This window comes from Plectrocnemia conspersa, unplaced genomic scaffold, assembly GCF_051122295.1.
Source record: "Plectrocnemia conspersa isolate PC_06_02 unplaced genomic scaffold, ASM5112229v1 ptg000004l, whole genome shotgun sequence".
NCBI classification, from domain to species: Eukaryota; Metazoa; Arthropoda; class Insecta; order Trichoptera; family Polycentropodidae; genus Plectrocnemia; species Plectrocnemia conspersa.
Window position 1 is genome coordinate 11,468,077 of NW_028277168.1, and position 27,332 is coordinate 11,495,408.

General features: G+C 31.1%; 1 protein-coding gene and 1 long non-coding RNA gene across 5 annotated transcripts in view; one reads left to right on the forward strand and one right to left on the reverse strand.

Annotated features, from left to right (window-relative positions):
* Positions 1-710: 710 nt before the first annotated feature.
* Positions 711-27,332, reverse strand: part of Picot (putative inorganic phosphate cotransporter protein picot) — a 56,885-nt gene continuing 30,263 nt past the window's right edge. For 2 of the 4 annotated variants that reach the window (XM_088184869.1, XM_088184866.1), the window contains exons 2-9: positions 8,006-8,181; positions 5,323-5,568; positions 5,156-5,243; positions 3,161-3,381; positions 2,944-3,093; positions 2,730-2,862; positions 1,902-2,143; positions 711-1,825 (exon numbers count right to left, since the gene is read on the reverse strand). In XM_088184869.1, coding sequence (XP_088040995.1) covers positions 1,562-1,825; positions 1,902-2,143; positions 2,730-2,862; positions 2,944-3,093; positions 3,161-3,381; positions 5,156-5,243; positions 5,323-5,568; positions 8,006-8,181 — 1,520 coding nt within the window. In that variant the 3' untranslated portion in view covers positions 711-1,561. Of the gene's footprint in view, positions 1,826-1,901; positions 2,144-2,729; positions 2,863-2,943; positions 3,094-3,160; positions 3,382-5,155; positions 5,244-5,322; positions 5,569-6,000; positions 6,136-8,005; positions 8,182-14,187; positions 14,296-27,332 lie in introns of those variants that run through there. The other 2 variants (XM_088184868.1, XM_088184870.1) reach the window with 2 other exon arrangements.
* LOC148235905 (uncharacterized) lies at positions 15,517-19,318 on the forward strand. Its single transcript, XR_015809271.1, has 3 exons — positions 15,517-18,126; positions 18,388-19,171; positions 19,220-19,318. It is a non-coding gene; the product is annotated as an uncharacterized LOC148235905 (long non-coding RNA).

Consider the following 27,332-nt stretch of genomic DNA (forward strand, 5'->3'; position numbering starts at 1 on the left):
TCTCTCTTAAATGACCTGCCATCAAATACTTTTAGCATAGTTTAGTTTATTTCAGATTTACTTAAAATATAATAAGTATTTAGAGAAAATACTGAAATTATATTTTAATATACTATAATAATATCTATAGAACCAAAAACCTTATCTCGTCTATTGTTTCCAATACATTCAGCTTTTAAGAGTACGAGCGTTAATAATGGATCTTAAATCCTGTTTCCTTTGTGTTCTATATATATAAGAAAATTAAGAAAGAACCTTGCCTAGTTGGTAAGAAAATAATTTTTAATTCTTGAAAGTAATATTTTATAAATTTTCATTACAAAATTAATCTTAAATGCAAAATGTATTTTCTCAGCATTCTCTTTACCCGTTCACCGTTTATTGTATTGTTTGACGTATTTAATTATTACTAAACAAAGAGGTAAAAAAATGTTTTTTTTCCATATAGGTATTTATTATAAATACTAAGATCCAAATAACATCCATATTTAAATTAGACGTTGCCTTAGCTCAATTGCATTTTAATACCAATTTTATAGGATCACATAACACATAAATATATGTACTACTATGTTTAATACTAAAAATGTGTTGAAATGTTACATAATAGCACTATCAATATAAAATATAACTAAAAAACTATCATAAATTATTCCTAAGCATATAATAATCTTAAAATTAGAAACAAAATGTTAAAATAAAACAAAAGAGAATGAAAAATGTTATATTCAATCTTTGAACAATCTAACAATAGTTTATGTTAACAATATAAATGTATTAACAATGTCACTTTAGTTAAAACCAAGTGATATTATCGCAAATTCTCCATATTATCCTTGTAGTTTGTCAACTTAACGTCTTTGTGTGGTCTATATTTTAATTCTATCTATTTTTATACAAGACTAATAACAAACAATATAGTATTTCAATGCAGAATAAAATAATACTTATATAAATATTGTAATGATATGAAATTGTAAGTAGTATGATCATCATATAAAACGTTTCATTACTAATTTTGATAAATATGAACAAATATATATATGTATGTACGTAGATGTAAAGCTGGTTCGATTGACATCCTCGTTTTAATATTAGAAAGAAAATAATCTACAAATAATATCACTTACAGCAATTGACAATTTTGCCAAAACTGCTTAATTATAAAATAGACTAGTATGTATACATATACCAACTGAAAATTATCATTCATCTCTAATATGCGCAATGTTCTAATCTGGGCACATGTATCTCATACATATTACATCGTCAGGTTAATTCTAACTCCACGTATTATATTGTATCATTAAATTGTCTTTCAACTCCGATACATTTTTCTTTTTAAACTGAATGAGAAAGTTAATAAATTATAAAACAAAACTACTGATGTGGGATTAGAACGCAACGGGCGATATGTATATTAAAAAAAACAATCTTTAATAAATAAAATAAAATTACTCCTTAAGAAAGAACTAATTCTGAACTTAAAATTACATATTCACAATAGTAATAAATTAAGGAATTTATATTTCAATCATTCAACTGTAAGTAAAAATAACAATCAATGTCGTGTTTCTATTGTGATGGTAGTTCCGTTCGTCGCTGGCAATTCGGCGATGTTGTGAGAGTTTCCATTTAGATGTTTGCCGTTTTTCAACGCCTTTTGGTTTTTCTTGTTTTGTTTCTTCAACGCGTTTGCTTCGTCGTTCTCTGGATTGTCCCATTTTTGCCGTTGTCCAGAACCAAATATGTTATAAAAGGTCGCACATACGATGTATATGATGGCTGCAATAAAGAATACTATTCTCCACCGAGCTTGAGTTGGCTATAAAATAAAATGACAATCAATCATCACAATAATTGTAATATAATAAATAAATAATTACATATATGATACTCACATTTCCCTCTACGATCATACCAGCGATTATAGGGGCTAATAAACCGGTGAGATTCGCTAAACAATTTGTGAATGACATCAAAATGCCAGCAAATCTTGGCGAAATATCAAGATGGTTTACTTTGAAACCTGAATAAATGCCTCCATTGAGACCTACGCCTACAGTTAATATAGCTACTGTCGCCATAGGATTACAACCGGTATAAGATGCTGCCATCAAGCCGATAGCTGGGCCATATTGACCTAAGTAATTTATAGAAATGATTAATAGTTCAATATATTAGTAGTAAACGAGGTTTGGCTTTCAAATACACAGATAAATATTTAAATATTAATATTCTAAAACATACGAAGACCTAGATGACCGATATTGTATTAGGATTGCATGGCATATATAGAGTGAGCGTGAATAGGTGAACTGTTAAACTTTGAAACTATGGCCCTGAATAAATTATATTTTTGATTTGTCAACTTCTTCACACTCAACACGAAATTGATAACTTCATAAATCATATGATCATGGACTCTCTTCATAATGGGAAACAATGAAAGAAATCGAGTGTTTCCGTGTTGCAAAATCTACTAACCAGCCAAGACTTTGAGACGTATTTTTAAACCGGTACAATGCCAGTCAAATCAAGACCCTTGGAAAGTCTATTAAAATATAAAGTTCCTTCCCACACAATGTAGAAGGTGAAAAAAAGCCACTACATCTACTTTTTTATAAATGTTTCCTAGAAGACTCGTACGTCTTCACAGTACACAAGCAAATGATTATGTATGTATATTTAATAGCCAAACACTGAGCATGCTAAAATCGATGCCTTACCAATACTGTTAATGATTTTTCTAACTTGTGTGTGATTAAATCTCTCTGACGAAAGCATCCAGTCAGCTATAAACGATATGAATATTGAGAACATCCACATAGCAAGATATGGCAACGCTGAAACGATTCCGTTCTACAAGAACATACAAGATAGCGATAAGTATATTATAATATTATCAAATGAAAATATATGTATTTACAAATAACGACTTACGCTTTTGATAGAGAAGTGTAAAATTTGCTTCATGAATGTGGGTAGTTCAGTCATTAGAGTTTCGTAACCGTAGTTTTGTCCCATGTGAGCCAGCATGATGGCCCAGAAAGGCAGAGAAAATAATATGGACTTCCAGGGAATGGGCGGAGACTAAAATCAATTTGTACAATATAATAAATCAATCGATTTGAGTGTTAAAGAGTAAGAGGAGACTTACACTGGAGCCTGCAGTGCCCCATATATTGCTCAAAATATACTTCTTTTCGTTTTCATCTATGCTGGGATGTGATTCAGGATCTTCGTGGACCAAAAACAAAAATGCAATAGACCAGATTGTACCGATGGTGCCGAACACGTAGAACACAGATGGCCATTTCAAATCAGAATCGGCCAAAATTCCAGACAGAGGCATCGATATCACTGTTCCGAATTGAGCTCCTGAATAAAAAAACATTTTTTTTTAATATTTTTCAATGTAAATGTAAATAGGTGTATCAAATAAAATGTGTGTATATGATAAATATATTATTAAGCATCAAAACAATTTTAAAATTTCAAAAGGAGTACGATAAGGGGATGTCTTGTTGCTGATTTTATCCAGTATCAATAAGAAATAACGAGAAAAATCATGCGGGCAAACGCTGATGATATTTTATGGATATAGTAGGAAAATCTGATAAAAATATGTATATAGGTAAGTTTAAAATATGTATATAGGTAAGTTTACCATTTTTATGAAACTCTAAGCCGAGACAGCTAAAAAAAGGTCATTTCGGATTTTTTTATATTTTGGTAAAAGGATGGTGAGAGCTAAAAATATAAAAAAGGTGGTTACGAAAATTTTTGTTCATTTTGTGACACTGAGATGTGCTAGGTTGGATGACGGATACTGGGAGAATTAAAAAAAGGTAATCTCAAAAATGTTTACGAAACCAGGACCGGTGGTGTGAAACCGAGTTAATACCGGTCAAACCGTGCCGTATGATAAGCCTATATGTATCTATATATATACATATATACATTGTTGTTGCTGTTAATAAGATAATTGACAAAGTAGAAGTTACTAGTTAATCAGTCAAGTTCATAAATTGATTAAATTGAAGTCGATTACTATAGCACAAATCAACCCTTAAGAATGACAGCTCTATTATGCTGCTAAAGAATTTGAACCTACCAAAACGATTTTAAAGCGAAACCATGATTATTCTTAGATTATCATTGTTTCCTAGTGGTTTACGTTTTAGTTTAAAGCGATTTATATTAAGTGTTGAATTTGAGCTTTTTGCAGGGGGTGGGGCAAAAGTTGGTCAGTCAGTGGTCATTATTTTAAATTTTGATTTCAAATGATAATTGTTTTTACGCCCTCCTATTGACCAAAATTAGGTTCAAATACACTTTGACCAATATTCTCATATCAGAATTCCGTAGCAATGTTGGTAAAGATAGCTATTATATTTTTTTTAAATAGTGTAATATGCAAGTGCAGACAAACTATGGAGCAATACGCGAGATGCGACGTCTGTCTATCCTTCTTCGGAGAATTGAGTTGGCTCAGTTTGTATGTTGGACTTGACCTAATGAAAGATCTAAAACTGTAATTAGTAATAGAACTTTCATCAAGTTGGGTTTGGTTTGGGTTTGACAGCAAATTTACGTTTCACAACTGTCAAATTGTGTTTCATGGACATTTTAGAGCAGTATATCATTTCACTAACGCTTATCAGTTAAATTAAATTTTCGCTGATGAAATATATATATCTACTGGTGAAAATGTAATTGGATTTCACCTTTGAGAGATAACCGGGTTATCTTCTTTGAGAGATAACCCGAGATTTTCTGGTTTAGAATCAGGTACGTAATTTCAGCTTTTTCCATCAGGGAAGGGGGCAAAAGTTGGCCAGTCAGTGGTGGTTTTTTTAATATTTTGATTTCATTAATATTCATAGTATTTCATTATATGACATGCATTTTTCTGAAAAACTCACAGGAGATGGCAAATGGCCTCCTATATGACGTCCCTGGTTGAAGGATTCAATATAAAAAACTATCTGCAAAAGCTTTAATTCAACTGATAGTAGCCTATAGAAGCAATGTATTGACAATATGATATAGCCCTCTATCGACATTTTCCGGAGCTTAAAAGCTCAAATGGATAATAACAGATTGGATGGAGATGACATCTTATCTAGAAGGAGTAAGTAAGTAAGTATACCGGCATAGACGGCGGCTCCCATTCTACTCCTTTCATTCGGCGGTATCCATTTAGCAAGAAGAGCATGAGTGCATGGTACAATTGGACCCTGAAAATATATGTTTATTGTAGTTCTTGCATATTTTGTAATATTATATTTGTAGTATTCACAATGAAATGTATCTCACCTCTCCTAATCCTTGAATGAACCTGACGAATATAAGCCAACCGATTCCTCCTTCAGCAGATATTGGCACAAGGAATCCAAATAGAGAGTTGATCAACATTCCACCACCTAAAAACCATCGGGCGCCATACTTCTTCGACAGTATACCGAATGGAATCTGCGTTATTACGTATCCGTAGAAAAACGACGATAGAATATATCCTTGTACCGTCGTGGTCCATATATATTCTCCGTCCTGATCTGCTGGCTGAAAGAAAAATAGATATAGGCAATCAATAAAACGTACAAATCAGAAGCGAGCTATGATATAAGTTCATTCCTCTACATTATAAAAATTAGACTTATGAGAAAGATTGAAAGTGCTTATACGCATGAGCTATATTCGTATACTCTGACAGATTTAACTATAATTGGAGATGTATACGTTATAAACGTCTATACATTTACAAGTATACACGGACTCTGAAACAAATTGCCGTCGAGCATTATATTGAAAAGTTGGCATCTCCATTTTATCTGCAAACAGAACCGATCTCATTTTTTGCAGTGTCATCGTAGCGACCGTTGGGACCTATACATGGCGATACACTGTATAAAAAAAGGTATTCTCATTCTTAGTCTCTTTATGTAATGATTTTATTTAAGGCGCGTCTTTCTTCTCACAATCATAAATACTTACATCTCAACATTCTCAAATATCGGTAAGCGAAGCAACTTGATAAAAGGCCCTTAATGGGCGCTCGTCTGTAGCTGATGAAACATGCACCGAGGCGCAACGACACTATGCCGTTTAGCCAACGTACATTATAAAAAGCTGAAACAATTATCCACGTCTGAATTAGTAATAAATTATCATATTTAACATGAAACAATACATTTTTCATAACATAACACAATAATAACATTTCCAAGAGTTTACACAATTAGTTAACGAGCAGCTTCTCTGGAACAAGAGTATTTAAACACATAAAATAATTGAGCAATTATCAATTATTTTCTGAAATTGTAACATTACTATTATTGTTTTATCAAATATTAGCTAATATACTACACTGTTGCACCATTTAACTCTATAAGTGTTTACATAAATGCAACGAGTGCTTTTTACTACTGATTATCAAAGAGATAAAACATTTGTTTAACTTTTGAATACAATAATTACACACATCAGATATGCTTATATATAAAATATTAATATCATATATGCACAACTTTTAGTTGCTCGTGTATTTTTTAAATAACAATACAAAATATAATGATACTCGGACTACTAATAATCATGTATACAATAAATAAATTCACACTGAACAAGGGCTCGAATAAATACAGGACGGTCCATAACTCACATTACCATTTAAAAGAAACCTTTCCAATACTGGCCACGTCTGTGTTTAAAAGAAAAAGATATTTCCTGTTTGGAACATTGAAATATTGCTTAATTTTTCCTACATGGGACCAATATTAACACAGTTGCAACTACCATATTGAAACAATGAATTTTATTTCCATAATCAGTGATTAGACAATTTCAGCAGCAGGGATATGTCATTGATTTGACACAAACCGTAAGACCACATTCACTTTGAAGAGCAAATTATATACTATCGAAGATGTTCTGATAAGCTCGGAAACTCTTAACGTTTGAAAATGTTTTTCAACTGCTCGTACAGCTTCTAACATCAATCTTCAAAGATTATTAAATTGTGTCACGTTTGCCAGATTTTACAGCATCACACTTAATTCTTTGGTATAACCTGAAAGACCAAATCAATAAGTTGTTGACCATTCGGGAATAAAATCAAACGCCGAAGCTGGAGCCATTATGAAAAATGACGTAGTAGAGAACCATTGTTTGTGATGCTGAAAATTGGATTCATTTACATGATCATGAAATTTTAGTGTAGAAAATCTCTTCATTTGATGACAACAATATCGCTTCCGCTAAGCTCTATATGAACAAGCAGAGTTTATCAGGCCCAGGTCGCAGCAATGTTGTAGTTGCAGTGTTTATAATACCCTTATGAAGAAATAAAATGATATTGTAAATAAAAAAATCATGGTGAAGAAAAAAGCTGAAAGCCATCCATCGTCACTAATGACCTCATTGAAAAAAAATCGTTTTAATAAGCATAGAACGAATAATGCCCAAATATTGTGCTATTGGAAACTCTACGCGCGTTGGGTGCCAAATAGATCAGCCGTGTATAAATAGATCCTAAAATAAAATGCTTCCTTGACTTGCATCTTTAACTTCTGTATATATAAGGATGAAATTGGATTTGTTTAGTTTGATAATATAATCGATAGAACAACCAGTGGCATCATGGATAAAACCAAACTTTAGTCGCACAAGTTATCATTTTTTAATTGATAAAGCAACCTATAGACCACCCGTACAATAAACCTACTAATATGACTTACACCTGAAAATATAGTACAAAATTTATACATATTTTATTGATCTTTCAGTGTGATGACCAACTGCTAAAAAAATGAATCATAAAGTATCGAGTCACATTCTGTCAGAGTTACATTTTAAATTCCCATCTAACAATGAAACATGAAGAAGACAAACAAGACGATAATAATTTATGAAAATGATACGGCATCTGAGCCCATTATCAGTTTATAACATAACGTGTCATTTTTGTCTCAATAGAATGACATTAAGACGATGATCCAACCTTTGTCGCGTTTTCGGGACGGCCACATTCGTTGATAACTTCATGATCATCGTTTATCAAAGCCGTATGGTTGACCATGGCCACGATGGCCACCGACATGTTGGTCCTCATGATGTAAGCGTTGGCCATCCCCAAGAACAGCATAAGGGTGACGAAGTGCCTCGTGCCGAGACATGCTGAAAAACAAATAATAAGTTATTAAATTATCTACATGTACAATATAATATATATGTATGTATATATATATAAAAACATTGTTGATTATGTCATCTATTATATGTATTATATCAAAACTTATATTAATTTATATTCAATAATACTATATTATATTTTATGTAATATATCAATATTTATATTAATTTATATTTAATACTAATATATGTATTATATTTTAACAAAAGTTTAAGAGTCGTTGATAAAAACGATATCACGTGTAGTGCATTATATTAGTCATGTCGTCATATGCTAATGTTTGTTTCAACTTAATGGCTTTTAATGCAAATGATTCGAACGAATCACTACAGAGTTTCTAAACTATTATCGTTATATTTAGTTAAAAAATATTAACTCAGACATTTAATTGGCTGCGCTGAGCGAAATTTTAAAATAAATTTAATTTTGCCGCATAGTGCGACATTTTTAAATATTTTTAAAAACATATGTTTTTATCAATATAAAAAAGCTGATTTAACAGCATTTGGCGCCTAAATTAATTACAATTGATTATGGACAGATTCACAAATTATTTACAACTGGTCTTCAGAAATCTGTACAAAAAGGCAATCAGACATAAGTAGATATTAAAACCACCAGACAAAATCTGGGAATCGGTGACATCTATTTATTATTAATTATAAATTATTAGGTAAATTATAATTTACAAACAATAGATGTCACTTTGCAGTTGGGGCCGATTCTTAATTATTATTTTTTATTTATAAAAACAAAACCATACGGACTACGAACGATTCCAACTGTTAATTATGTTGAAATTTAAGACCTTAATCTAAAATCTAAAAGTTAGATTGCAATTGTTGAAAGATTTTTAGAATAAAATATCAGAGTGGGCAAAGGTTGAAACACCTCTTCTGAGGAACGGCAGCACAGAAGCAACTGCAATATGCTGCCGTTCTTAAAACTGCACAGTTGATGAATTGATAGATGAACCCTAAGTTATTGAGGCTTTTATATATATTACTATTATATTAGCATATGTTAACATTTTCGCCTTGCTTGTTTACATATACATATGTATATGTTTAATTGTTCTACCTCAAATATGAATATCAACCCTCTGAGCGGTATCGCCGTACATGTATAGTCCATCCAAGATGTTAACGCTCATCATTGTTGTGTTGGAAATAAGGGTGCGTGTACGCATGCATGCATACAATAATAATAAATAAATAAAAATACGTAAAATTAACTCACTCTCAGGCGTATACTAACAAATTAACAAATGTGTATAAATATACTCACTGCTCAAAGGGTTAATAATTATAAAATCGTTAAATAATATACATAGCTTGGTTAAGAAATATGCGATATGACGAGCCCATTATATGGTGGGTTGAGATTATAATAATACCGGTAATACCAATAATACCGGTATTGACATTATTAGTATTATTTGAATTAATTCGTTATTACCAATAATGTTCATTCATTCAAAGTCGAAATATAGAATAAAGATGTAGTAACTATTGTCGTCTTAATATTATTATTTCTAGAAATATAATAAACAAGAAGGTCAAATTTTGACTTGAGTTACCGAAATTTATTACTAATTAAACGTCTGCATATTTATGCATATTTTATGTTTTTAACAATAAGAAGCTTTTAAGCAATCTTCTTTACATTCAAGTACTTTTAAAAATATTTTATACGCTGATACTTTATTGTGTTGTTTACGAATGCTAACAAAAATCTCAATAATATTTAATTTCAAAAGATGCATCTCTCGTATACTTATATATTTTTACTGGTGTTAAAAGACAACATAAATAAATTTAAAGTAACATTTCTTAAGATTTTTGCCTCAATATCTGTACTATGTATCGGTGGTAGGATTAGCGCTGGTGACCCTACTCGGTTACTCATCATATGTCAGGCTTCGCGTTAAAAGGGTTAAGAGCAATGAATACGATTTTTTTAACAACTCACCACTGGAGATAAAAAGTGGATTTATAACAACAATAATTGAAAGAATTCATGAACACAGTATAACAATGTCAATTTGTATATCTGATGGGATTGAATTTGGTATCATATACTACGCACTGCTGCCACTAAACCGAAGTATTGATTCTACTAAGTACTGCTCACAATCTACTTAACTGAAAGAGGCAATTGATTGAAATTTGATTGCCATGTTTTAGTTTATCCACCGTATTGTCCTGACCTTGCAAAACTGTCATTCAAGCAGATGTGTAAATTCACTAGATTTGATCTCATGCCAAATCAGTTTTTTGCTATCAAATCTGAGCAATTATTTAGCTATTATAAAAATGTAAGAAAGTAATTAATCAAAATGACAAATACAAATAAGCACTATATAAACTGTGTTTACATTGATGAACGCAGCGTGACTAAAAGTTTTTGAACAAACTTAATTTGAAGTCATTTGATAATGTGTTTTAACGATAACAATGTGCTATTTTTGACCGTCGCGTTGGTGCTAGTGCAGCCAAATTTTCCTGCAAGAAAGTGCAGTTCTTTCAGCGGGCGCAGTTAAAAAATGAAGCAAAATCGACGCATGCGTCTAGAGCGCGATGAACTTCTTGCGGTGCATTGCTCTTATTCTAAAATAAAACCGGTCACATGTTCGGCGCTCGGTAAAGAAAAAGAATTGGCGATGACGATGGCTCCACTTTGGTTAGCAAAGCTGTAAGCGAAGAACCGAGGCAAAACTTGCCGGCGAAATGATTATGAAACGTGTTCGCTTGCGCACGTCGCCGACGGTCCACTTTTTTCGTATTTTTTGAGAACTCGCGCATGAAGCTGGGAGTGTGTGGGATTTGAGTAATGGCACAATTTGTAACGCTCGACTTCCAGAGATTGTTTGGAAAGTTTCCTTTTGGCAATCAGAAAAAAAGATGAAATTACTATAACAACTTGAATTTCGATGCCTTTGAAGTGTCTTTATAATTTATAGTATTATAGGAATTATAAAATACACACATATCAACTATTATATAGAGCTCAAAGCTTCGTTAATCATACGACCAAGTTCAAGAATAGCATTGTCAGAATGTTTTAAGATACATTTTCTTAAACTTCGCCTTTCATTGTTTATCACGCATTTTACTTGCATATTACTAACAAAATCCGGTCATACACTGATGTGCATTTGAAAAGAAACTATAATTAAGATAATTGATGGCGACCTTAGAAACCAAATATATATTTCAAATTAAGCACACAATTAAAAAAAAGTGACAATAAATACTGATATATTTGTAATAAAGCTTTTATTTATTTATTAAAATTATGACCATTGTGACCTGACAGGTTAACCTAATGCGTCACGATTGCAAAAAATATAAAATATATTACAATTTTAAAATACATACAAATATGTACATACAAATTCATATACGTAAACACACATACACACACACACACATAAACACATATAAGTAAAAATACGAAAACAAGATAAAAGAACATACACAAATCACCTCAACAGGTGTGCATTGTCCCACACGAATTGAACCAAAACCCCATTTGTGTGCGATAAAATGTCAATATCTCTATGCACAGTATTGAGCAGACGAACGGCCTTTGCCAGAGAAGAGTTGGAAAGTGTTCCAGTTCTAGACTTTACAGGTAAGAACAGTGGACGCGACCGAGAACTATAACTATCTTCCGGAGCGCACATTTGGAGGTGCTCCAGCACCGAAGGGTTGTCTACGATGCCTTTGAGCAATTTCCAGAAGTGTTTAATTATATAAACATTTCTGCGAGTTGACAAAGAAACGTATCCCAGCGCTCCCAGAATAAAAGCACTGGGAAACAAGAATGGATTTTCCAGCTTCAATTCATTACATTGACTGCTGGAATCCAAATAATAGAGCTAGTTTCTAGTATGCTGCGGACTAGAGCATCATAAAGAGTGCGCTTCTTCTTCTGCTTTACCTTGTCTACGTGTTTTATTTCCAACTATTCTTATTTTTAAATTATGTAAAAAATGTAATATAAAATAATAAAAACTGATATTTTTGTTTACAAAAACGGACATCAAGTGTTTAATTATCATAAAAAAAATATATTTTTTTATTTTGCTTACTTACTAGATATACAAATATTTATTAGAATAAAAAAAATAGTAGTGAACATGAGATTATAACGGCACAAGTAATACAAGTTTTGTATTATGTGGTGGATTTTAGAATAAAAATACATACATAATAGATTACCAAACAAGAATATGTACATATGTATAAATAATATATGCGATACCTCTGTGTTAAGAATTCGTCCGCAAAACTATTGTTATATATATATATATATATATATATATATGGACTTAAACGTAAATATGGCGATGAACACATGCATAATTATTTTTCACCGGTGTCCTTCTTTTATTCATATTTTTAATTAGCATAAATTGGTGAGTCTATTTTGTTATGGGGGGAAATTATCATATAGCATTTCGTACCATACGGTCCGTCAGGACACTGAAAATATCAACTTTCACCCAAGTACGGCTAGCAATTATTTTGAGCCGTGTCAATAAGTTTATCAGTAATCTGAAAGCTAGAGTTACAAAGAATGCTCTCGAAACCTTCACAACAACAGGATTTATCAACGATAAGCATAGTGTAAATTTGCTGGCATCGATGAGCATTTTTAGTAGCTAATTCTTCTTGACATATTGAAGTCCAACAGAAGCGTTGAAAAATTCACCGAAGCTTGTAAAATATTTTTGCCAGTATAAAGAATTTGATTTAACTGTATGAAACTGCATTGCATAGAAGCCTTATCAGTATCAATATCCGATCTTAAATTACACGTCCATAGCAACTAACGCAGAGCGAAGAGACGCGACTAGGAAAACAAGAAAAGTGTAAACGACAACTTGGCACACATCCAGTTTGAATTTCGAAAAGATTGCGCAAGAAGGGACGGGACGTATGTCTTTAAAAAACGACAATACTAGAGAACGACACTTATAAATGACATTACTGAACATTCCTACTATATCTCAAAAGTCGCCCAAAACGGATGTATAGCTCACGCGTTGGTTCTCAATCGTATTCGAATTATTTGCCTGGTGCTCAATATATGAATATTCGAATAATTAATCAAATATTTGTTTATACTATCTCGAATGAAGTTTAAAAAATATTATAATGAAACAATTGGTATACTTGAGCAATACAGGTAGTTGTTTGTTCTTTCAATATACTCGAGTGACTAGTGCCGCTCCAAAATCTTTAGTCATTTATGCGCCATTATTTTGTTTCGAAATGCGAGACAATGAGACGCTTCTTCTTTGTTTTTAAACAAAAAAAATGCTTTTACGAATTTGAAAAACATTTGTGAATATTCTATTCATTGGTTGTATCTACTATGACCGAAATACGCAGAATTCGTACATTAAACGATACAATATGTTGGAAGAGCCCATCTTTTATTACCGTTTAACGCGTATATCAAAAACAGGTGTGCAATTTTTTGTGAAGTTCGTGTTACGTTTTCGTATTTGTTTTTTCAAGAAACAAAGATTTTGTAATTCGATCATGGTTATTTAATTGATATGCAAATCAGCACAAAACAAACGTCAATACGGATCCAATCTATACGTATATCAAATTCAATTAAAGTAATTAATGATTAATTAAAAAAAATATTTAATAATATTTTACAAGCAATTAACTGATTTTTTGCACTAAATAGTTAAGCTGTTAAATAAATTAATATCGGTAAAAACCGAGAAAAAATTACGAATATATTAAAATATTCGAATACTTCATCCATTTTTTTTATTCAATATTAGAATAGTTGAAAAGTACGAATAATTGAGAGCCCTACTCACGTGACATTGATAAAAAATATTATTATCCATTAAGGGCCGAGACTCGTCAATTGATCGTTTGTGACGTCGGTGTTGGTTCAGGTGCACTCAGGTGCGTCAACACAAGCCTTTCAAAAACACGGAATCGAATGGGTACTACCTTGTTTTATTTTATGCTTCAACTTAACGCTCATTTGTAACACACTATCCTCCTGGCTCTCCATCGCCGCCATCCTGCTTGACAAACCCATATCTGACTGATGCAAAGCGGGCAAACGAGACAATCTTTTATTTAGTCCATGATTGCGATAATAATCGTATAACTGACTTAAGAGAGTTTGCGTAGCCACAATAACAAATAAACCATAATTCCATCACGTTGCTAAGAGATCACTGGTGACCAAATTGTTAAGGATTGCAGAAATGAAATCTTGGTGGTAAAGAATGCAGAACTACTGCAGAGTGTGTCATTATTTACTTATTATTACGCACATGCGTTGCTCATTAGCGTTTCATCTGCATTTAGTTACAGTAACTGATAACATAAGCAAACGTCGTGGAAAGTCCCGCAATGATACATGGAACGTGCTTATGATCGAGTACTTAAATTTTCTACGGATTGTGCTGAAATTTAAATGTAAACAGTTGCGGATTATTCCTTTGATGTTTAAGTGAAGGTGGATATTTTATTGCAAATTTTATTTAAACCACTTATGGCTTAAGTGGACCGATTTGTTGATACTTAAAATATTTCTAGCAATTATATAATTTATAAAGATATATATGTGGAATACATATATAATTTATTTGTAGCTTGGATTTTGACTTTAATTTTAAGTATAAATTAAAAAAAATAAAAAACATAATTTTCGATATAATAGTCTTGAGCACTTTCACGGACACGTCTGCAATTGCAGTCATTTTTCGTCTGTTAAATGAGACATTTCTGCATATGAAAACCTCTGAATATACATAAATAATAATTAAATTTAGGTCAAGATGTAATATACAATGAAAGTAATTAGGTATTTAAATATATATATATATATAGATATATATATATATATATATATATATATATATATATATATATATATATATATATATATATATATATATATATATATATATATATATATATTACAAATTTTAGCTATATTAGTGTCCTAGAGTATTTCAATACGTTTTTTAAGTGTCCGCGAAAGTGTTAATGAATAAATTTTTAGTATGAGCTGTTTTAAGTGCAAAATTACTGTACAGTATAATAAAGAGAATTGAGTCACATTCATTTACTTTCATTTATAAATATTGCAGAAAAGCAGAAATTGTACAATAACATAATTTAGTTGCATTGCCTTTTATTTTTTATTTATATAATAAACAGTGTTCGTGTGTAGCGCATGAAGCTAGCAGCGAATGAAATAATATATATATGTATATGCACAGTTAATCAATATTTATAATAGAATATTTAAAAAAGGAATATTAATTTTTTTTTACCTTTTTTCAAATGAAGTTTTTAATTTTTATATGTCGCCATTTTGCAACAATATGACGGATCAAACTTGTAAAAAAATAAGTTTCATGTAAAAATAAAATATAACTACGACAGTTATCGTGTCCTTAATTTTTTTAAGGCCAAAAAATATATTTTTGTATTATTTAAATTCATATTTTTAAATGAAATTGTTGGTTTTAATTTTTATTATTCGCTATTTTGAAACAAGATGGCGTATTAAACTGGTTAAAAAACTTAACCAATATATTTTCGATCTTTTCTTAGAATGACTTTCATATCGATATCATTAAAACTATGCAAGTTCTTAACCCTTTCACCGCCACCGAAATTTTTGTGCGCCTATTCGAATTTTTTTATTATGTGACGGGCATGATATATTCTTTAAAAGATTATTGTTCTATAAATTCAAGTGATTTAAATTATATTAAATAACCATATTATTAGGCTCAACGGTTTATGGCACCTTTAGGTGCCTAATGAGTACTGAAGATTTTTTGATGACACTTATAGAAGCCATCCAAGGTGAATGGTTTAAAAAACCCACATAAATTACCAAAAATTATTAACATTTTTTTTTCTAAGATTTTTTAAATCAAAATTCGATTCTTTTTATTAGCTGTATTTTTAAAACAAAATGGCGTATCAAGCTAGCTCACAAAATTAACCGAAATATTAAATAGGTAAATATATATTTAAAAAAGTATTTTATGCTTTCGATTTTATTTTAGCACAATGCAAAATTTATTTTATAAATAAATAAATAAAAAAGTCTGTTGTTCAGTTTAATTATTACTATTTTTAGCACATTGTCTAAATATGGATGTATTATGAAATAAAAAATATTATTTGCTTATAAAGCTAATATACGTAATTTTTCTTCAACGATCTATATTGATCAGATCCGGCAGCTAAAGGGTTATGTATGTACTCTCTGTTAATTATCTTTTACGGCTATCATAAAATTAAATTCTACGCTATTTTAAGAACAGCTGTAAATAAGCACCCTTCGAGTCGTATCTGCGGCCCTACACGCATTGATCACTTACCAAACACGTGTTAACATTTTTACAACTCGCCATGAAATATCTCCAAACAAACAACAGCTAAACTCAGACGTTTGAACAACACACATATGAACAAATACATTACTTTTTTATCTTAATGATCTATTTAATCTATTCAATTGCCACAAACATGAAATACTATATTACAAGACTTAGAATTTAATATATTTTTATTTAGAACATTTAAGCTCAAATAAATCCCTAAATTTAGACATAAATAGCGATATGTTATCTAGGTATGTTATGACTATTACGAAATCAGACCTTCAACGTTGTTAGTAAAAATATATAACGTTTTAGATCTTAATAGTGGAACAGATTTTTTCTCACGATTTGCCACAATTCAATTGAATTTTTATAATCTGTTTCCCAGATTGCTTATAGTTTAACGTGATTTAAATACAACCCATTCAGTGGTTCATTTCCTGTCTCGCTTCAACATTTCCGCTACAAAAATGACTATATCACATCACTGCTGCTATCGTATGTCATATTAATTAGATGTAAATTGCGGAATATCAGATAAGCTAATAAAAAAAAATATACAACAATAGATAATTGCTAGAAAAATATCAATGACGCACATTGTACTATATGAATGAAATCAATACATATGGCAGAGGTTCTCATTTTTTTTAGTGTCACATGTCGATGTCGGTCCAAAATAACAGATTAGTTTTTGCTTAGAAAATGTTACATAACAACTTAAAAATTCGAGCTGTTTTAAGTTTCAAAACAACAACAAAAATATGCGAAGAATTTGCACCTGAATCTGCAATTTGGCAGAACGACCAAAAACAGAAATGATTAAATCTGGCTCGTGTCCAAGATAAAAAGTGCAAGTCCGAAATAATATTATTATAGGACCGCCCGCTTTGATCGAATTCAAAAGATCATTATTATCTATAATAATGAACCAGTCATAAAAAATATTCTTGAGTTTATGATATTATTCCGGCAATAAGCTCAGCATATTTCTACGATGATTCCAACCATATAACAACAACCGACGATCATAAAATAACTACAGTTCTTAAAAAAGAAATAGCATAATTTACGTTTCACATCTATTCATTCATGTCTTCGCACGCCCACCATTTCGCTGATGATTTTCAACGCAAAAAATAGAACTGGAGAGCTTTCATTTAAAGTGGAACACGCTTTTATTTTTGGTTTAACAATAATATTGAATAACAAGTGGATGTAATAGTTACGTATTGTTTTTATCGATAAAGGCAGCGCAGCAAATTGCAATTAGTGCAGTGCTAACTATTTATGATAAGATATGAAAATTTCCATATTGCTAAAATAAAATCCAATAAGATTTTTGTCGATTCTGTGAATTGGTTAAAATGAAGCTAATAATAAATCTTCATTACTATCTGAGACGCTATATTTGATATTAAGCCAACGATGAATCAAGCGCTACGTTTGAATGATTGTAAAATTAATTGCCTTCTTTCTTATCGCTAACACGTATAATAAGTAACATGGGGTAGATAGAGGATTACAGACAGTGGCGTAGCTAGGGCATGTGCCGCCCAGGGCGATCCTTAAAATTGCCGCCCCCCCCATACATTTTTTGTAGGGTCATAAAATCAGCATTTCTTAAAATAATAAATTGGTTATTATTAAGCTCTTGTTATTTGTAAATGTATATAAGTAACCAATAAGAACCACATTAGAGGATCCCATCGCGAATATGCCGCCTCCAAGCAAGTGCCGCCCGGGGCGGCCCGCCCCCTCCGCCCCCCCATAGCTACGCCACTGATTACAGAGTACATAGATTACTAACGTTAAGACACGAATCATTTTATGCAATTTAGAAAACTTAGAAAAGTACTAGCTTCTATGTTATCTATTCCTATTCTAATGACAAATAACAAATAGCCGTGGAAATTAGATCTTAAGATCTAGACGAGGGTTGTTTATACGTGATCCATATCAGTCACCGTTAATTTGTAACGCATTAAAACAATAATCGCATTGTGACCGTATCAGTTGATAAATGACCTCGGGCTAGACACCGATACGAGACTTGGCAGACGAATAAACACGTATTGTAAAGACTCGCAAATCGACAAAAAGCAAAAACACAATATCAGTTCATGATATGTGTCAATTTTGACGGCTTTCATCCTGTTACTAATCAGACGTCGGAAGCAGTGGCGGTACTTATTTTAAGCACAAGTACTCTAATATTACAAATAGTTTTATTGAATGTTAAAATATTATTTAAAATGTAAAATAACGAACACAGTCAATAGAAAACTTAATATTAATACTGCAGGAGACATTCAATAGAACGGAAAAATAATCTGACACTCGAAAAAAGAGCTTCAATCATTACTCTTTATATGGAGAGGAAAACTCACCGTTATTTTGCTAAAAAAATATTACGGCAGTGCATAAAGAGATTAAAAGATTTCAAAGTACAGGACTAAATCGTGATATAAATCGTCCAGGAAGACCTAGGATAACATCAAAATAACAAGATCAGCATATACTAATATCTATTAAAATAAATAGAAGACTAAAAATTTGCTTTCAAAAAAAAAATAGTATTGAAAATATTTCGTTGTCAACCGTGCAACGTCGATTACGGGAAGCAAATTTTAAAGGATTCATTGCTGCCAAAAAACCATTTCTATGCCATAAAATGCATGACTGGGCCATAAAGCATAAAAATGGGACAATTGAAGATTGATTGATGAACACTTAGTAAACTCCCAAAAGGCTTTGTAGGAATGTCTACAGAATGAGTGGATTAACATATCAACCAATACGTTAATTGCTAATACCTAGCTGTATTACCTAAAAAAAGTAAATGTTTTTAAATGCGACGAATCAGCAGAAAATGTATTATCTAAACAATAAAAACTCTCATACAGTGAGCTCTGGTGTCATGAGAATTTAAAAATATACATTGAACTGTGAAAGACTCGACACAACCGAATTCCAGATGCAGTCAAGTACTATAATAGAATTTTCAAAAAAATATTGATAAACATTCAGCTTAAGTATGGAGCTATAGAAATTTTGTGGCTGCCACACAGATAAAAATACAAAAAATAGGAACGATGAGACAAGGGATGGCTCATCTATGAAAATTTTTATAAGCCATACAAATTCAGAACAAATTAAATCTATGACGAAATAGCAAAGTAATAATTTAACAATGTCGCCTCGTATCTGGTACAACTTTCATCGTGAACCCCTGTAATCGTTGCGACGAAATTAGCGATGAAGGATCTACTAAAAGCTTATAATACTCATTGATTTATTTGTGCCATTTGGACTCTGAGAACAAAGTTTTTTGGCGTAAAACAAATGATTGCGTATCTGAGCGTCATGTCCATTAATAGTTTCAAAAGCACTGTAGATCTTTCCCTAAAAATGAGTTGTGGCTGAACATCTCCAGCGAACAAGTGCACTAGCTGATACAGTCTAACAATTAGTCTTGTTCCTCCCTGAATCTTAATGATTGACCAGACGATCAAGGACTGGAAGAAACGACTTTTAAGCCAAAACACGACGGCACTGAATTTTTTTAGGATTTTCAGACAAAACTACTACTTTGCTTCCGACGTGGAATTTATAAGAGTTCAGCTGAACTTTCATCAAGCGGAGTCATGCCGAATAGATTAAAACAAACAGCTACTTTTCTTCAACCAGAGTTCAACTCGATCTGTATGACTTGACCAAAAATCTTACAATTTCATGTTTTAGAAAAGTTTACGGTAAAATACTTATTTCAGAATAAAAAAGAAGAAAACAATAAAAGCAATCTTTACTTTATGAACATCCTTAGTAGTTCCGCCACTGGTCGGAAGTATAACATTTGAGTGCATATATTGGGACTCTTTCGGGCCTTGATCCAGAAACGGCTCTCTGAGGTCGCCGGGACAAAAAATGGGACGTCGATCTTTGGCTCGGCCCGACAAGACGGCGATTAATCATGCGGAACTTGGAATCGGAACAGATGCGCCAGAACCAGAACTAGAGGTCGGCTCGAAGACCGGACGGTGGCAGTACCTGGGTTGGATGCTCTCGGAGGTATGCGCGTGCAGATTTTTGCTTAAGAACAAGAAAATTTTGCGACCTTATGCTATATATTTTTTCAATACCGTAACCCTCGTTAGGGTCGTTGATTGTTATGCAAAGAAACATAGCGCGTATGACGCATGTTTTTCTTTAGCTAAGCAACTTTGAGTATACATAGTAACATCACCTATTTATGTATGCATACAAGTGTATCCGCAACATACGCTCTAGTTATACAATATTTTCAGGTCCAATGTGACCGTGGCGGATTTTTTCAATCTAGATCAAGGCGAGCGAGCCGATGTGAAAATAGACAAAAAATTTCACATTTTGTGACATTTCGATACATCTTGAAGTGTCAGGATCAGGAAGAAACAAAATCATTGTTGTTTGTATTGTATTAACGAACCAAACAATTAATTGTATTGGGTCTGTTCCAACTACGAAAATTTTGCTTTATCGTTTCATCAACTCGGAACTGAAGTGAGGCTATTAATAACATGTACCTGTCATTTTTGACAGGTATGCTGAACATACGAGCCAATTTCAAAGTACTGTAGCAGATAGATCAGTGGTATCAGTCATTGTATACCAACTGAAAAGTCGTGGACTCTAATCTACATTCATAAACTTACGGTTACATAAAAAAATGCAAAATTTCTGTACAGCTTATTCATTACTAATGTTCACCATTCAAGTTCAGTTATGAAGAAATGATCTGGACCTACACGTGCTCAAACTATTTATAAGCAATGGAAGCACGTCTCGTAAATATTTATCTGGATAACGCACATTTATAAAATCAATATATTATGCAAGCATCTAGCTTCAGCTAACGGTACTTGGTTCGTATATCAGCGATGCCCATTGAAAACGAAGAAAACACGCCAATCATCATAATACCTTGACAAAAAGCGGCCTCTCAGTTTAACGATCGAATTGTATTATACTTGCGCATACCTTTACTGGCTTATCTTGGTGTTTTCTTACCAGCACTGCATGATAAAACAATGGATAACCGCAAATAATATGCGCGGTTTATTTTCCGCGGTACTAAGTTTACGGTCTAACTTGGTATACATACATATGTGCATAGGCTTTTTGTTTACAAGTGTTATCCTGGTTTAAAGTATACTACATTTTTATGTGAGGAATTTCCCCATGAAACCAGCAAAATATTAGGAAAATATTGCGGCTTTATTCCAATTTTTCAATGGAAATATCACTTCATGATAATATCATTTTAACCATTAAAACTAGACAAGTGTTTGTTAAAGGAAAACATCCATGCGTCAAAAAAGGTAATTAAGAAGTTGGATGGCTCGTGCAAGAAAATGCTGACGTCCTAACTTCAACGGTGAAGAATAAGGGACGCAATCGCGAGTCTCTAAAGAATCATTAAATACACGCTACGTTAAGAATATAATAAATTATATCCCAACGCTACTAAGCAGTGTCATAACTAGAGTAGTTTGCGCCTGGGGGCGAAAATGCTATTTAGCACCCCCCTCCTATTTTTTATTTGATTTTTTTGATTAAATATATTTAAAGTATCGCTTCTAGTTTCAAACTTACGTGTTAACGTGTTCTCATGGATTTGATTTGGGTAGGGGGGGGGTTTGTCCCCCCCCCCCTTGAATTTGGCCATAAAAATGCATGTCATTTAATGAAACAAAATATTAAAAAAAACGACCACTGACTGGTCAATTTATGCCCCTACCCTTTGAAAAAGGTGAAATGCTGTCTATGATTCTAAACCAGAATCTCTCAAATAAATCTTAAGAAAACGATCTTTAATCTATCCCAAAAATATTTTTTTTTTAAATATGGCATTTCAGTGAAATTATATCGGAATACATTTTCACCAGTAGATATATATTTTTACTAGTGAAAATATAGGTGCTAGTAAAACTATATATTGATATCAACTGTTCCATACGTATTAATATGTATATACATTTCCGATTCAACACAAGTAGTAAATAATATAACTAATTGGTAAAGCAACTTATGGAGCACCTTGTTAATTTCAACATTTTCCTCGTTTAACGCATTTTCAGTATAATTTATACTAATCTGCGCTTACATCACACAATTTTTCCTATCGTTTCCACATATACATAATTTTCCTCAATTACCATTCGAATAACATATTTATGACAATGAACAAGCGGTAAAATGTACCCTGATTACAGCATAACCTTCAAAACAAATTAAAGTTCAATTATTCCTGTATTTTCATTGTTAAAAGTTAACGTAATACGTAAACAAACGTATTATTCTGCGTTCGTTAAACCTATACTATTTTCAATAATACAATATTTTATTAGCGAGATTGTGTATGTACTTCGTTCTATTTTATTTTATGTATTGTTGAATTTAGTGACACAATTAGGTTATATGTTTATAAATTTATTCACTAGCAATGTTTCGCCCCCGGCTATGGCCCCTCCTCGATCTTGACATTGATATTTAGATTTGTACGCTTCTAATAATAACGTTTTAGCTCACGTGGTGGCATTGAATCGTTTCTATCGGAGTGCAGTTGCACTATATATTTATCACTGCAGTCAGAGGTCAATAGCAACGGTTACAGTTCATACTGTCGTTGTGCTAGTATTACTAATATATATAATTTTAATCTCGTATATTTTACATAGTGTCGAAAGAGAAAATATGAATTATATATTATTTCCTTAAAGATAGATAGTGTACAAAGCGCAAAACTGTTTGTGAAAATAAACTGATATTAATAATAATATAATATTATTTTATTATGAAAAAACAACTTCATTGCGGAAGTGAAATTAAAATAAATATATTATGTACTTTAAACATAATGATAAATGCGTTCAGTTTTGGTTTAATTATTTTATAAAAGATTTCAAGTAAACTGCTTTCAAATTATAAAGTATAGAATGTGTAAAGGATGACTGTCAACATTATAAATAAGAATTACATTTTTATTTGCATACAGAAATAACTGCTCTACAAAATCTTATCTAAAAAAATAGCGACTGCACTAACGTCACATGGTTTTATTTAACTATCTTAACTATTTTACACTTGCACACATATAAGTACACAACACAATACTAAACTAAAAGTGCAATTAATCAATGACAGGAAAAGTGGCACCTGAATAGCGTAAACAATAATGAATGTACCTAGTTGGAGTTACGTTTGTCTAAGAAACGAAGATGAAAAACCCAAAGCGATCCATAATAGAAACATTGCTCGAAAGTCATAAATAACCATACCTAATCTCAAACGTGTCATTCGTATGCTTTTTATTATTCGAAACAACGATAACTGCGCGTGCAGCGTTATCAATGCTCCAGTCACCTGGTAAACCAAACATGCATGTATTTCGGATTAATCGTCACTTAAAAATAAAAATGATACTAAAGACCAGTGTCTGTATGTGACACGTCTATAAAATAGTATTATTATAAATAATTTATATTTATTTCGATAAACATATAGTAGAACCCCCAATAGCACGGTAAATTTGGGACGTACTATTTGGGTGCCCGTTACTTGATGCATGAGCGAGCCAAAGGGAGAATATCTCACCACACGCGCCTGATTCATAAGTACGTATTGCGAAAAATGTATGAGTAATTTCTGGTCCCCCGTGTTATTGGGGTGTTTACTGTATTAAAATAATTCATAAGAACGAACATAAATATGAGCTTTCTATAAAAATCGCTATAAAATAGGGATCAATATAAAAAATATTGCTGTAAATATACTTTTGTTAGAATCTATAAGTTTTTATTAATTGTAAAATATAAAAAAATTATTTTATAAAAAAACTTTTAATTTTAATTTTAATAAAAAAAAATACTTTTTCTACTTTAAAAATTATTAATTATAATGTGTAATTCAAAACGCAGATTTAAATGTATTAAATGTGTAATATGTACAATTTTCTATCAAGATTCAGAATATATTAAAATCATACAATATTCTAAAATCTATAGATAAATCAGCGTGTAATTTTACATCTTAATTGTGGCATAAATATTGTACTGAATAATATATACATACATATATTATTATTTTCATTATAATAAAAATATTGTATTATAAAAAAATAACACATTTGTAAAAGAAAGCAGTTAAAATTTATGAATTTAATATTCCATTAAGTTATAGATTTGCTTATTTTGCCAATTTTATTTTATATTTTAAGTACAAATAATGACAATTCCATGTTTGTACCTATTCTGTTTTCTGTACTGCTGTTCATCTGCTTTTCAAAAAAAACAAAATAGGAGGAAGCGATATGCATGTCGCTTCATCCTAGTGTTTTCACACACTGAACTCATTTGCAGTATTTACTATTCAACTGGCGATACACTGGTGTATTATGTTTTTTTTTAATGAATGATTAGTTTAGAAATTTAAAAAATAACATAATTTGCATAACATACGGTAATTGAAATCAAAGAACGACAGTAATACCCACATATCTTTTCCTGTAGTACATGGAATTAATTTTTGACAATTAATAATATTTATTTTTCAATGCTCAATGGCTCATTCCAGATTTAATAGAAATTTCATGACGTCAGAGCTCACGGTTCAATTTTTTTTCTACTTCATAATTAAGATTAGTTCCGTTCCAGGATTGATTCGTTAGTTATAAGAAAATAATACAAAACAGGAATATTCATTCGCAAAATAATAAATCGTTTAATGGAAAAATATATTTCATATGTTTTTTTATGATTCAGTCGACAAATCGATTCATTTGTTTAAATTAAAGATATCGATTTAATAAAATGACAATCAAGCCCTGAGAGATTATATAAGGTATGTTTTGTTTAGCATACCTATACAATAAAAATTTGTATCGTTCTATAATTGTATGTAAGTGTATATGTATGATACATATTTAAGAAAATCTGTATATGAAAATATACGGTTTAATTTTTAAATACAATAAAAAAACATATGAATATTAAAACATTTCAACTAAACTAGCTGTCGGTCACTCACTACCGAGACGTACCGCAGCTAGTGAGTGTATCAATACCGACTCTCAACTTTTTTGGTTATAAATATTTTTTTGATACGTACTAATTTTTTTTAATCTAGTTTTAGTATTTATTGTGTAACTGTGCGCTATATTGTCGAGTAGTTATACTACACTGCATATTTATTATTATTTATTCGGTTAGTTTTGAAAGATTGGAATATAATGGTTACTCAAGATTACTTGGGAACATATTCCAATTTCTTTGCTACTTTTCTCAAGTTACTGTGTGAATTTTGCGTACTATGTTCAAGACTATTTCAGATTTTTTTACAAATTGGTTAATGTAAGTATGTGGACAAACTATATAATATTTTCAAGACATTTGAAAATATACATCTTAGCTAAATAATAATAAAAATCACTTAAAAATAGGTTTGTGTCATAACTAAAAACAAACGAAACATTTTATAAAATTTAAAAATAGGTTTGTAGCTTAGCTAAATAATAATAATAATAATAATAATAAGCAGTTGATATACATTAACTTAAAAATATGACACTAAAAATATTTATTTCTCCCTGACTGACGCCTTGTATATTTGTTTCAATGTAATTAATTATGAGTCATTGATTGTGTTGTTACGAATATTTTCAATATTTGAATATATCTTTTAAATATAGCAATATAAAAATAATATAGTTTTCTATATTGGTATGCTACAAAAATTAAACAAAATATACAAAAAAATGTACTTATTAGAATACAAACTGAGCATAAATTATATTTCATGAGAACTTTTTTATAGTAACACTAAGAGTCACACCATTAAGAATGTAAAACATGTTTTTATGTGCAATTAAAAAAGCTTTTTAATTACATTAACTAATTATGAAAAAATAAAAACCAGAGTAAGCATATAATAATTTAATCTGATTTTTATGTATGACTATATGATTTTTTAAATAGTTATATTAGTGTTTTGAATAAATTTTAAGCAATAAAATAAATTGTGTAGTTTCAATTCAAGTGCAGAAAAGAGACTGATGAATCTATTGTAATATACGTAAACGCTTCATACATAAAAAAATACTGTTCTTAACACTTCAGGTATTCAAGTGTTACTAGGTATTTGATTACGATTTTTGTGCATTTTATGGCAATTTTATACTGAACCTTCTAGTGTTTTGTTCGATTTAATTTCTTAACAAATAATTGTAAATTTAAAAATGCTTATACAACAACTTATTTCAATGTATGTCTTATTACGAATATTTCGCAATTCGCAATAAATTATACAAAAAAATAATTTTAACACAAATTTATTGTGCGTATGATTTTAATACAATCAAGTCAAAATAACTAGAAGTATATAATTTTGGATGTCAGTTTTTATTGATAATTCTCGTGATTGTTAAATTCGAGGCAATCATCGTAATAGCCACTTTTTACAGAAAAAAACAAGATTAAAATTATCTCGTTAGATGCGTCAGATCATCGTAAATACATTTTCTACTGCGCAATCCATCTTCATTAACGTTCAATTCAATTAAAAAATGTCAGATACTTGTCGATCAAATGAGAATATAATATCCAAGATCTGTGATGGTGTGTTGAAAAACATTATTGTGGTAGTAGACTAAGTATAGTGCGTCTGGTGGCAAAGGTGTACGGAACGCGAACTATGCTGCTG